General features: G+C 54.8%; 1 protein-coding gene across 5 annotated transcripts in view; it reads right to left on the bottom strand.

Moving 5' to 3' along the window:
• The window catches only part of PDE2A (phosphodiesterase 2A), a 47,152-nt gene extending 35,364 nt beyond the window's left edge, over positions 1-11,788 (bottom strand). For all 5 annotated transcript variants that reach the window (XM_048953585.1, XM_048953614.1, XM_048953595.1 and 2 more), the window contains exons 1-9: positions 11,167-11,788; positions 11,045-11,086; positions 10,845-10,913; positions 8,434-8,564; positions 6,742-6,853; positions 6,579-6,618; positions 5,592-5,655; positions 1,224-1,302; positions 939-1,116 (exon numbers count right to left, since the gene is read on the bottom strand). In XM_048953585.1, coding sequence (XP_048809542.1) covers positions 939-1,116; positions 1,224-1,302; positions 5,592-5,655; positions 6,579-6,618; positions 6,742-6,853; positions 8,434-8,564; positions 10,845-10,913; positions 11,045-11,086; positions 11,167-11,292 — 841 coding nt within the window. In that variant the 5' untranslated portion in view covers positions 11,293-11,788. The remainder of the gene's footprint in view (positions 1-938; positions 1,117-1,223; positions 1,303-5,591; positions 5,656-6,578; positions 6,619-6,741; positions 6,854-8,433; positions 8,565-10,844; positions 10,914-11,044; positions 11,087-11,166) is intronic.
• Between the last annotated feature and the right edge of the window lie 1,246 nt (positions 11,789-13,034).

The following is a 13,034-nucleotide window of genomic DNA, read 5'->3' as shown; positions in this document are numbered from 1 at the left end:
CCTCCTGTCCATGTGTCCGTGTGTCCCTGCTCCCTCTATCCATGCATCCCTGTATCTCCATGTCCCCGCGTCCATCTGTCCCCACGTCCCCCTACCCCTATGTCCACGTGTCTGTTTGTCCATGTGTCCTTCTGTCCACGTGTCTCCATGTCCCTGCTCCCTCTACCCACACATCCCTTTATCCCCGTGTCCCCATGTCTGTGTGTCCCCACGTCCATCTGTCCCCACGTCCCCCTACCCCTAAATCCACATGTCTGTCCACGTGTCCTCCTGTCCACATGTCCGTGTGTCCCCGCTCCCTCTACCCATGCATCCCTGTATCCCCATGTCCCCACGTCCATCTGTCCCCACGTCCATCTGTCCCCATGTCCCCCTATCCCTATGTCCACATGTCTGTCCACGTGTCCTCCTGTCCACGTGTCCGTGTGTCCCTGCTCCCTCTATCCATCCATCCCTGTATCCCTGTGTCCCCATGTCCATCTGTCCCCATGTCCATGTGTCCCCATGTCCATCTGTCGTCACATCCCCATGTCCCCCTGCCCCTAAATCCACGTCTGTCCACGTGTCCTTCTGTCCTTCTGTCTGTGTGTCCCTGCTCCCTCTACCCATGCATCCCTGTATCCCTGTGTCCCCACGTCCATCTGTCCCTATGTCCATCTGTCTTCATGTCCATTTGTGCCCACATCCATGTGTCCCCATGTCCATCTGTCCCCCTACCCCTACGTCCACATGTCTGTCCACATGTCCTCCTGTCCATGTGCCTGCATGTCCCTGCTCCCTCCACCCTCGCATCCCTGTATCCCCGTGTCCCCACGTCCATCTGTCCCCATGTCCCCCCATCCTTCTGTCCCCACCCCCCCCCCCCCCATCCCCACATTCTAACCCCCCCCCAGCCCCCAATGCAGGTCTCCCCTCCCCCTGCCCCCCCACCCCCTCACCCTGACTCTCATTCTTGATGGGGAAGCAGAGGATGTTCCTGGTTCGGAACCCGGTGCTGTCATCCACCCCCCTGTAGAAGAGGGGATGCGCGTAGGCATCGGGGATGTTCAGGATCTTCCCAGTGGTCGCCACGTGCCCAGCGATGCCCTGATCTGCAGGGATCCGGATCTCATAACTCTGCAAGGGGGGGATTAAGGGGGTTAATATTAATATTATCCTCAATATTAAGGATAATGAGGGGGGTTGGATGTCCATCAGCCCCCCTCCATGCTGCCCAATGATACCTCATCATCCACCACGCCGCCGTCAAACACTTTGGCCACCAACTCGTGGCTGTGGCGATCGAGCAGGAAGACGGAGCAGCTGAAAGACGAGGTGGGGAACGCTGGGATCATTGGGATCATTGGGATCATTGGGATCATTGGGATCATTGGGATCATTGGGAGCATTGGGAGCATTGGGAGCATTGGGATCATCATTGGGATCATTGGGATCGTTGGGAACATTGGGATCGTTGGGATCATTGGGATCATTGGGATCGTTGGGAACATTGGGATCGTTGGGATCATTGGGATCATTGGGAGCATTGGGAGCATTGGGATCATTGGGATCATTGGGATCCTTGGGATCGTTGGGATCCTTGGGAGCATTGGGATCATTGGGATCATTGGGATCATTGGGAACATTGGGAGCATTGGGATCATTGGGATCATTGGGAGCATTGGGAGCATTGGGATCATTGGGAGCATTGGGATCGTTGGGAGCACTGGGATCATTGGGAGCATTGGGATCATTGGGATCATTGGGATCATTGGGAGCATTGGGATCATTGGGATCATTGGGAGCATTGGGATCATTGGGATCATTGGGATCATTGGGAGCATTGGGATCATTGGGATCATTGGGAGCATTGGAGCATTGGGATCATTGGGATCATTGGGAACATTGGGATCGTTGGGATCATTGGGAGCATTGGGATCGTTGGGATCATTGGGAGCATTGGGATCATTGGGATCATTGGGATCATTGGGATCATTGGGAGCATTGGGAGCATTGGGATCATTGGGATCATTGGGATCATTGGGAGCATTGGGATCATTGGGATCATTGGGATCATTGGGATCATTGGGAGCATTGGGATCGTTGGGATCATTGGGGAGCATTGGGAGCATTGGGATCATTGGGAGCATTGGGATCATTGGGATCGTTGGGATCATTGGGATCGTTGGGATCATTGGGACCATTGGGATCATTGGGATCATTGGGATCGTTGGGATCATTGGGAGCATTGGGATCATTGGGATCGTTGGGATCATTGGGAGCATTGGGATCATTGGGGAACATTGGGATCATTGGAATCATTGGGATCATTGGGATCGTTGGGAGCACTGGGATCATTGGGAGCATTGGGATCATTGGGATCATTGGGATCGTTGGGATCATTGGGATCATTGGGAGCATTGGGATCATTGGGATCGTTGGGATCATTGGGATCATTGGGATCATTGGGATCATTGGGAGCATTGGGAGCATTGGGATCATTGGGAGCATTGGGAGCATTGGGATCGTTGGGATCATTGGGAGCATTGGGATCGTTGGGATCATTGGGATCATTGGGATCATTGGGATCATTGGGATCATTGGGAGCATTGGGAGCAGAGCATTGGGAGCATTGGGATCATTGGGATCATTGGGAGCATTGGATCATTGGATCGTTGGGATCATTGGGATCGTTGGGATCATTGGGACCATTGGGATCATTGGATCATTGGGAGCATTGGGATCATTGGGATCATTGGGACCATTGGGATCATTGGGACCGTTGGGATCATTGGGATCATTGGGATCATTGGGATCTTTGGGAGCATTGGGATCATTGGGATCATTGGGATCGTTGGGAGCATTGGATCATTGGGATCATTGGGATCATTGGACCATTGGGATCATTGGGATCATTGGGATAGTTGGGATCATTGGGAGCATTGGGATCATTGGGATCATTGGGATCATTGGAGCATTGGGATCATTGGGATCATTGGGACCGTTGGGATCATTGGGATCATTGGGATCATTGGGATCTTTGGGAGCATTGGGATCATTGGGATCATTGGGATCGTTGGGATCATTGGGATCATTGAGATCATTGGGAGCATTGGGATCATTGGGACCGTTGGGATCATTGGGAGCATTGGGATCATTGGGATCATTGGATCGTTGGGATCATTGGGAGCATTGGGAGCATTGGGAGCATTGGGATCATTGGATCATTGGGATCATTGGGATCCTTGGGATCGTTGGGATCCTTGGGATCGTTGGGACTGTTGGGATCATTGGGATCATTGGGAGCATTGGACCGTGGGAGCATTGGGATCATTGGGATCATTGGAGCATTGGGAGCATTGGGAGCATTGGGATCATTGGAGCATTGGGATCATTGGGACCATTGGGAGCATTGGGAGCATTGGGAGCATTGGGATCGTTGGGAGCATTGGGATCGTTGGGACCGTTGGGAGCATTGGGATCATTGGGATCGTTGGGATCATTGGGATCATTGGGATCGTTGGGATCATTGGGATCATTGGGATCGTTGGGACCGTTGGGATCATTGGGAGCATTGGGAGCATTGGGAGCATTGGGAGCATTGGGATCATTGGGAGCACTAGGATCGTTGGGAGCACTGGGATCATTGGGAGCATTGGGAGCATTGGGAACGTTGGGATCATTGGGATCATTGGGATCATTGGGATCTTTGGGAGCATTGGGATCATTGGGATCATTGGGAGCATTGGGATCATTGGGATCATTGGGATCATTGGGATCATTGAGATCATTGGGAGCATTGGGATCATTGGGACCGTTGGGATCATTGGGAGCATTGGGATCATTGGATCATTGGGATCGTTGGGATCATTGGGAGCATTGGGATCATTGGGATCCTTGGGATCGTTGGGATCCTTGGGATCGTTGGGACTGTTGGGATCATTGGGATCATTGGGAGCATTGGGACCGTTGGGAGCATTGGGATCATTGGGATCATTGGGAGCATTGGAGCATTGGGAGCATTGGGATCGTTGGGAGCATTGGGATCGTTGGGACCGTTGGGAGCATTGGGATCATTGGGATCGTTGGGATCATTGGGATCATTGGGATCGTTGGGATCATTGGGATCATTGGGATCGTTGGGACCGTTGGGATCATTGGGAGCATTGGGAGCATTGGGAGCATTGGGAGCATTGGGAGCATTGGGAGCACTAGGATCATTGGGATCGTTGGGATCATTGGGATCGTTGGGATCATTGGGACCATTGGGATCATTGGATCATTGGGATCATTGGGATCATTGGGACCGTTGGGATCATTGGATCATTGGGATCATTGGGATCTTTGGGAGCATTGGGATCATTGGGATCATTGGATCGTTGGGAGCACTGGGATCATTGGGAGCATTGGGAGCATGGGAACGTTGGGATCATTGGGATCATCATTGGGATCATTGGGATCGTTGGGAACATTGGGATCGTTGGGATCATTGGGATCATCATTGGGATCATTGGGATCATTGGGATCATTGGGATCATTGGAGCATTGGGATCATTGGGATCGTTGGGATCATTGGGATCATTGGGACCATTGGGATGGTTGGGATGGTTGGGATGGTTGGGAACATTGGATCGTTGGAGCATTGGGACCATTGGGATTGTTGGGATCATTGGGATCGTTGGAATCATTGGGATCATTGGGATCATTGGGAGCATTGGGAGCATTGGGACCATTGGGATCATTGGGATCATTGGGATCATTGGGAGCATTGGGACCGTTGGGAGCATTGGGATCATTGGGATCGTTGGGATCATTGGGATCATTGGGATCATTTGGATCATTGGGATCGTTAGAGACAATTGGGATCATTGGGATCATTGGGATGGTTGGGGACCATTGGGATCGTTGGATCGTTGGGATCATTGGGATCATTGGGATCATTGGGACCATTGGGATCATTGGGATCATTGGGATCGTTGGGATCATTGGGAGCATTGGGATCATTGGGATCATTGGGATCATTGGGAGCATTGGGATCATTGGGATCATTGGGACCGTTGGGATCATTGGGATCATTGGGATCTTTGGGAGCATTGGGATCATTGGGATCATTGGGATCGTTGGGATCATTGGGATCATTGGGATCATTGGGAGCATTGGGATCATTGGGACCGTTGGGATCATTGGGAGCATTGGGATCATTGGGATCATTGGGATCGTTGGATCATTGGGATCATTGGGAGCATTGGGAGCATTGGGATCATTGGGAGCATTGGGAGCATGGGAGCATTGGGATCATTGGGAGCATCGGGATCATTGGATCATGGGATGGTTGGAGACAATTGGGATCATTGGGATCTTTGGGATCATTGGGAGCATTGGGATCATTGGGATTGTTGGGATCCTTGGGATCATTGGGACTGTTGGGATCATTGGATCGTTGGGATCATTGGGATCACTGGATCACTGGGAGCATTGGGATCATTGGGATCGTTGGGATCATTGGGATCACTGGGATCACTGGGAGCATTGGGATCATTGGGACCCCCCCCCTCCCCAACCCCCCCCATAGAGGTGAATTTATGCCCCCCCCCCCCCAAACCCCCTCTTACATCTCAGCGTTGCTGAGGTTTCGCGCCTCTGTGATGATCTCCTGCAGCAGCACTGAGACGTCGTCTGCAAATGGGGGGCGGGGGGGTCAGGGGGGGGCTCTGAGCAGAGCATGCAGCAGTGCATGTGTGTGCATGCAGCAGTGCGTGCAGCAGCACAGGTCTGCGTGCGCTGCAATGCCTGCAGTTGCACATGGTGCTGCAAGGTGCATTTGCACGGCGCAAGATGAGGCGCCTGCAAGCAGGCTTGCAGGCATGCAGGTGCATGCAGCACTGCATGCACGCCCAGCAGAGCCTGCTTGTGTAGCAGTGTGTGCATAAACAGTGTTGTTGCATGCATGCACTGCAGCAATGCAAGCGTGCATTGACCACAGCAGGCAGCATTGCATGCACGTGCTGCTGCATGCACACATGTGCACAGTGCTTCATGTGCTTCTGCAGCGCCTGCACGCATGCACCTGCAGCAGGGGTGCATATGCACAGAGCAATGCATGCGTGCAGCAAGGTTTGCAGGGCACGGGCATGCACGCAACAGATGAAGCATCACCTGCAGTCACGTTTGCACGACTGCAGGTGCAGCTGGGTTTGCAGGCTCACGCAGCGCTGCACGCACGTCCCGCAGAGCTTCCTTTGGTGCAGCTTTTTGCACGCAGCGGTGTGTGAGCATGCAGCAGGGCATGTGGCTGCAGCAGGGCATGTGGCTGCAGCAGGGCATGTGGCTGCAGCAGGGTGTGCATGTGGCTGCAGCAGGGCATGCATGTGGCTGCAGCAGGGCATGTGGCTGCAGCAGGGCATGTGGCTGCAGCAGGGCTGTGGCTGCAGCAGGGTGTGCATGTGGCTGCAGCAGGGCATGCATGTGGCTGCAGCAGGGTGGGGCATGTGGCTGCAGCAGGGCATGTGGCTGCAGCAGGGCGTGCATGTGGCTGCAGCAGGGCGTGCATGTGGCTGCAGCAGGGCATGCATGCATGCAGCTGGGTGCCCCCCTCCTACCCAAGTGAGTGAAGAGGTTCTTCGCCACCTGCAGCAGAGCCTGTGGGGATGGGGAGGGGGGGGGGGTGTCAAAAATGGGGGGCAGCACTGAGGGTGGGGGGGCTTGGGGGGGTGGGGGGTGCAGGGGGGTGGGAGGGGGATTGGGGGTTGGGGGGGGGCTCACCTGGCATTCACACTTCAGCTTTTGCTCCTTCTGGAAGGCCAAGGTGCTGGTGAGCACGGTGGAGGTGTAGCAGAAGCAGTGCTGGATCTTGTGTTCGTCCTGCTGTGTGAAGCTATGGGGGGGGGCGAGGGGGGGAATATGGGGGGGGCAGGGGGGGGGTACAATATGGGGGGGGGTGGGGGTCACAGTATGGTCCCAAAATCGGGGAGCCCCAAAATGGAAGGGGGGGGGGGGTCAACATTGTGGGGTTGCCAAAATGGGGGTGGGATTCCAACATGGAGGAGGGGGGGGGTCATAGCATGACGGGGGGGGCACAGTATGGTGGGGGGGTCATATATGGTGGGGGGGCACAGTATGGTGGGGGGTCCCAAACTGGGGGGGCTCCAATATGGGGGAAGGGTCCCAATGTGGGGAGAGGTTCCTAACATGGATGGGGGGGGGTCCCAAAATGGTGGGGGGTCCCAAGATGTGGGGGGGGGGGGTCGCAATCTGGGAGGGGTCGAAATATGGGGAGGGGGAAGGGGGGGGCAATATGGGGAGGGGTCCTGATATGGGGTGGGGGCTCCAAAATGGGTGGGTTTCAATAGGGGGGAGGGTCCCAATGTGGGGAGAGGTTGCTAACATGGAGAGGGCGGGTCCCAAGGTTGGGGTGGGGGTCCCAAGATGGGGGGGGTCGCAATCTGGGAGGGGTTGAAATATGGGGTGGGGGTGGGGGGGCAATATGGGGAGGGGTCCTGAAATGGAAGGGGTCCCAAAATTGGGGGGGGGGGCTCCAATATGGGTGGGTTTCAATACTGGGGGAGGGTCCTGATGTGGGGAGAGGTTCCTAACATGGATGGGGGGGGGGGGTCCCAAGATTGGGGTGGGGGTCCCAAGATGGCAGGGTCTCAACACTGGGGGGGTCACAATCTGGAAGGGGTTGAATATGGGGTGGGGGGGGAGCAATGTGGGGAGGGGTCCCGATATGGGAGGGGTCCCAAAATGGGGGGGGGCTCCAACATGGGTGGGTACGAATATGGGGGAGGGTCCCAATGTGGAGAGAGGTTGCTAACATGGGGGGGGGGGGGAGGGTCCCAAGATTGGGGTGGGAGTCCCAAAATAGGGGGGATCCCAAAATGGGGGGGGGTCGCAATCTGGGAGGGGTTGAAATATGGGACAGAGGGGGGCAATATGGGGAGGGGTCCCAAAATGGGGAGGGGGCTCCAATATGGGTGGGTTCCAAATGGGGGAGGGTCCCAATGTAAGGAGAGGTTGCGAACATGGGGGGGGGGCCAAGATTGGGGTGGGGGTCTCAAAATGGGGGGGGTCCCAATAGTGGAGGGGTCACCGTCTGGAAGGGTGAAATACGGGGAGGGGTCCTGATATGGGAAGGGGTCCCAAAATGGGTGGGGGGGCTCCAACATGGGTGGGTTCCAATAGGGGGGAGGGTCCCAATGTGGGGAGAGGTTCCTAACATGGAGGGGGGGGTGCCAAGATTGGGGTGGGGGTCCCAAGATGGGGGGGGTCCAAACCGTGCTCTTCTCCCCCCCAAGCATCCCCCTCCCCCCCCCCCCCCCCCCCCACTTCAGGATGCTCTGAGCCCCAACAGCATGGAGCAGGGATATGGGGGGGGGGGGGGATTTAGGGGGGGGTCTGCATAGAGGTGTGGGTCACGTTGTGGGGCGCCCCCCCCCGCCCCCCCCGGCCCCCCACCTGTCCCCCCCCTGCTTGTTGAAGGCGCAGGCCAAGGCCACCACGCGCGACGTGGCCCTGCTGATGACGGGGACGCAGAGCAGGGAGGTGAGCGCCGTGCCCAGCATGGCTGACAGCTGCTGCTGCTCCTCCTGCGGGGACACGGGGGGGGGGGGGGGGAGAACATGTAGGGAGACCCCATAGGGAGACCCCATAGGGAGATCCTATAGGGAGACCCCATAGGGAGACCCCATAAGGAAACCACATAGGGAGACCCCATAGGGAAACCCCATAGGGAAACCCCATAGGGAGATCCTATAGGGAGACCCTATAGGGATACACCATTGGGATGGCCCATAGAGAGACCCCATAGGGAGACCCCAAAGGGAAACCCCGTAGGGATACACCATAGGGAAACCCCATAGGGACACCCCATAGGGAGAACCCATAGGGAGATCCTATAGGGAGACCCCATAGGGAGACCCCATAGGGACACCCCATAGGGAGACCCCATAGGGAAACCCCATAGGGAAACCCCAAAGGGAGATCCTATAGGGAAACCCCATAGGGAGACCCCATAGGGATACACCGTAGGCAAACCCCATAGGGAAACCCTATAGGGATACACCATTGGGATGGCCCATAGGGAAACCCCATAGGGAGACCCTATAGGGAAACCTCATAGGGACACCCCATACAGAAACCCCATAAGGAAACCCCATAGGGAAACCCCATAGGGAGACCCCATAGGGAAACCCCATAGGGAAACCCCATAGGGAGACCCCATAGGGAAACCCCATAGGGACACCCCATAGAGAAACCCCATAGGGACACCCCATAGGGATGCCCCATAGGGATATCCCATCAGGAGACCCCATAGGGACACCCCAAAGGGAAACCCCATAAGGAGACCCCATAGGGAGACCCCATAGGGACGCCCCATAGGGAAACCCCAAAGGGAAACCCCACAGGGAAACCCCATAGGGACACCCCATAGGGACACCAAATAGGGATGCCCCAAAGGGAAACCCCATAAGGAGACCCCATAGGGACACTCCATAGGGACACCCCGTAGGGAGACCCCATAGGGAGATCCTATAGGGAAACCCCATAGGGAAACCCCATAAGGAGACCCCATAGGGAAGCCCCATAGGGATGCCCCATAAGGAGACCCCCTAGTTAAACCCCATAGGGAAACCCCATAGGGACACCCCATAGGGATGCACCAAAGGGAAACCCCATAAGGAGATCCCATAGAGATGCCCTATAGGGATATTCCATAGGGAGACCCCATAGGGACACCCCATAAGGAAACCCCATAGGGAAACCCCATAGGGAAACCCAATAGGGACACCCCATAGGGAAACCCCATAGGGAAACCCCATAGGGAAACCCAATAGGGACACCCCATAGGGATGCCCCAAAGGGAAACACCATAGGGAAACCCCATAAGGTGACCCCATAGGGACACCCCAAAGGGAAAACCCCATAGGGATGCCCTATAGGATATCCCATAAGCAGATGCCACAGGGAAACCCGTAGGGAAACCCCATAGGGAAACCCCATAGGGAGACCCCATAGGGACACCCCATAGGGACGCCCCGTAGGGACAACCCATAAGGAAACCCCATAGGGAAACCCCATAGGGAAACCCAATAGGGACACCCCATATGGATGCCCTATAGGGATACCCTATAAGGAGACCCCATAGGGACACCCATAGGGAAACCCCATAAGGAGACCCCATAGGGATGCCTCAAGGGAAACCCCATAGGGACACCCCATAGAGATGCCCTATAGGGATACCCCATAAGGAGACCCCATAGGAATGCCCCATAGGGATTCCCCATAGGGATGCCCCATAACAAGACCCCATAGGGACATCCCATAGGGAAACCCCATAGGACGCCCCAAAAGGAAACCCCATAGTGACACCCCATAGGGAAACCCCATAGGGATATCCCATAGAGATGCCCTATAGGGATACCCCATAAGGAGACCCCATAGGACACCCCATAGGGAAACCCCATAGGGAAACCTCAAAGGGAACCCCATAGGGAAGCCCCATAGGGACATTCCATAGGGATACCCCATAAGGAGACCCATAGGGAAACCCCATAGGGAAACCCCATAGGGACACCCCATAGAGAAACCCTATAGGGTAACCCCATAGGGTTTCCCATAGGAAACCCCAAAGAGATACCCCATAGGAAAACCCCATAGGGATACCCCATAGGGACACCCCATAGGGACACCCCATAGGGAAACCCTATAGGGATACCCCATAGAGGGAATTCCCATAGGGGAATTGTCCCTAGAGATGCCCTATAGGGACACCCCATAATCCGACCCCATAGGGACACCCCACAGCACCACCCCATAGGGTCACCCCATAAGGCCGCCCCACAGACCCCACAGCGGGGTTCACTCACCTCGCTGACGTCCTTTAGGGTAATGGGATTTTTGTCCTCCACCACCCTCCCCAGGCGTCCGAAGGTCAGCTGTAGGGTCGGCATTATAGGATTATGGCTTTTAGGGTGGCTTTTTGGGGTGGGATGGAATGGGGGGGGGGGGGGGATAAGGGGGGGGTGTCCACCACCCCAAAACCCCCCCCTCTTATGGGTTCCCTCACCGAAAAGCTGATCTCCTCGTCCAGGACGCGATCCCCTACAACCTGGGGGAGGTAATGGGGTCGAGTTATAGGGCAGGGAGGTTTATGGGGTCATGGGGGGATCCCATATCCGCCCCACACACCTGGCAGAAGAGCTGATGGTTGTCCTCCGACACCAGCAGGAGGCAGCAGCACAGCGACTGGGTTTCCTGCTTCAGCTGTAGGGTGGGATATGGGGTCAGCGGCCCCATAAACGCCATAAACCCCATAACACCCCTTATAGGGCTTCGCTCCGGGCCTCAGCCTGCCTCCCCGATAGCGGGTTGTGCTTATGGGGTTTGTGGCTTGGGGGGGATCTTGGATCGCTCTGACCCTATAGATGGCATTTATGGGATTGCTGACCTTTATGGGATCTCTGGTCACTCTGACCCCATAGATGGCATTTATGGGATTGCTGTCCTTTGGGGCATCTCTGCTCGCTCTGGACCCTATTAATAGCATTTATGGGGTTGCTTTGCTTTGGGATCTCTGCTCACTCTGACCCTATAGATGGCATTTATGGGATTGCTTTGCTTTATGGATCTCTGCTTGCTCTGACCCCATAGATGGCATTTATGGGATTGCTGTCCTTTATGGGATCTCTGCTTGCTCTGACCCCATAGATGGCATTTATGGGATTGCTTTGCTTTGGGATCCCTGCTCACCCTGACCCTATAGATGGCATTTATGGGATTGCTTTGCTTTTGGGATCTCTGTTCAGCCTGACCCTATAGGGATTATGGGATTGCTTTGGCTTTTGGGATCTCTGCTCACTCTGACCCCATAGATGGCATTTATGGGATTGCTGTCCTCTAGGGGATCTCTGCTCGCTCTGGAACCTATTAATGGCAATTAATGCTTATGGGATTTCTTGGCATTAGGGGATCTCAGCTCGCCCTGACCCTATAGATGGCATTTATGGGATTGCTTTGCTTTATGGGATCTCAGCTCGCTCTGACCCCATAGATGGCATTTATGGATTGCTTTGCTTTGGGATCCCTGTTCAGCCTGACCCTACAGATGGCATTTATGGGATTGCTCTGCTTTGGGATTTCTGCTCACTCTGACCCTACAGATGGCAATTAATGCTTATGGGATTTCTTGGCTTATGGGGATTCCTGCTCGCTCTGACCCCATAGATGGCAGTTATGGGATTGCTGTCCTTTATGGGATCTCAGCTCGCCCTGACCCCATAGATGGCATTTATGGGGTTGCTTTGCTTTTGGGATCCCTGTTCAGCCTGACCCTATTAATGGCAATTAATGCTTATGGCATTTCTCGGCTTTAGGGGATTCCTGTTCACTCTGACCCCATAGATGGCAGTTATGGGATTGCTGTCCTTTAGGGGATCTCTGCTCACTCTGACCCTATAGATGGCCATTAATGCTTATGGGATTTCTTGGCTTATGGGGATTCCTGCTCACTCTGACCCCATAGATTGCAGTTATGGGATTGCTTTGCTTTTGGGATCTCGGCTCGCCCTGACCCTATAGATGGCATTTATGGGATTGCTTGCTTTTGGGATCTATGCTCACTCTGACCCTATTAATGGCAATTAATGCTTATGGGATTTCTTGGCTTATGGGGATCTCTGGTCACTCTGACCCCATAGATGGCATTTATGGGATTGCTGTCCTCTAGGGGATCTCTGGTCACCCTGACCCTATTAATTGCATTTATGGATTGCTTTGCTTTTGGGATCCCTGTTCAGCCTGACCCTATAGGGATTTATGGGATTGCTCTGCTTTGGATCTCTGTCCACTCTGACCCTATAGATGGCAATTAATGCCTATAGGATTTCTTGGGTTTAGGGATTCCTGCTCACTCTGACCCCATAGATGGCATTTATGGGATTGCTTTGCTTTATGGGATCTCTGCTCGCTCTGACCCTATAGATGGCATTTATGGGATTGCTTTGCTTTTGGGATCCCTGTTCAGCCTGACCCTATAGGGATTTATGGGATTGCTCTGC

The sequence above is a fragment of the Lagopus muta genome, chromosome 1 (genome assembly GCF_023343835.1).
Source record: "Lagopus muta isolate bLagMut1 chromosome 1, bLagMut1 primary, whole genome shotgun sequence".
Classification (NCBI taxonomy): Eukaryota; Metazoa; Chordata; class Aves; order Galliformes; family Phasianidae; genus Lagopus; species Lagopus muta.
The sequence above is the reverse complement of the archived record's forward strand: the minus strand, read 5'-3'. Positions and strand labels throughout refer to the sequence as shown.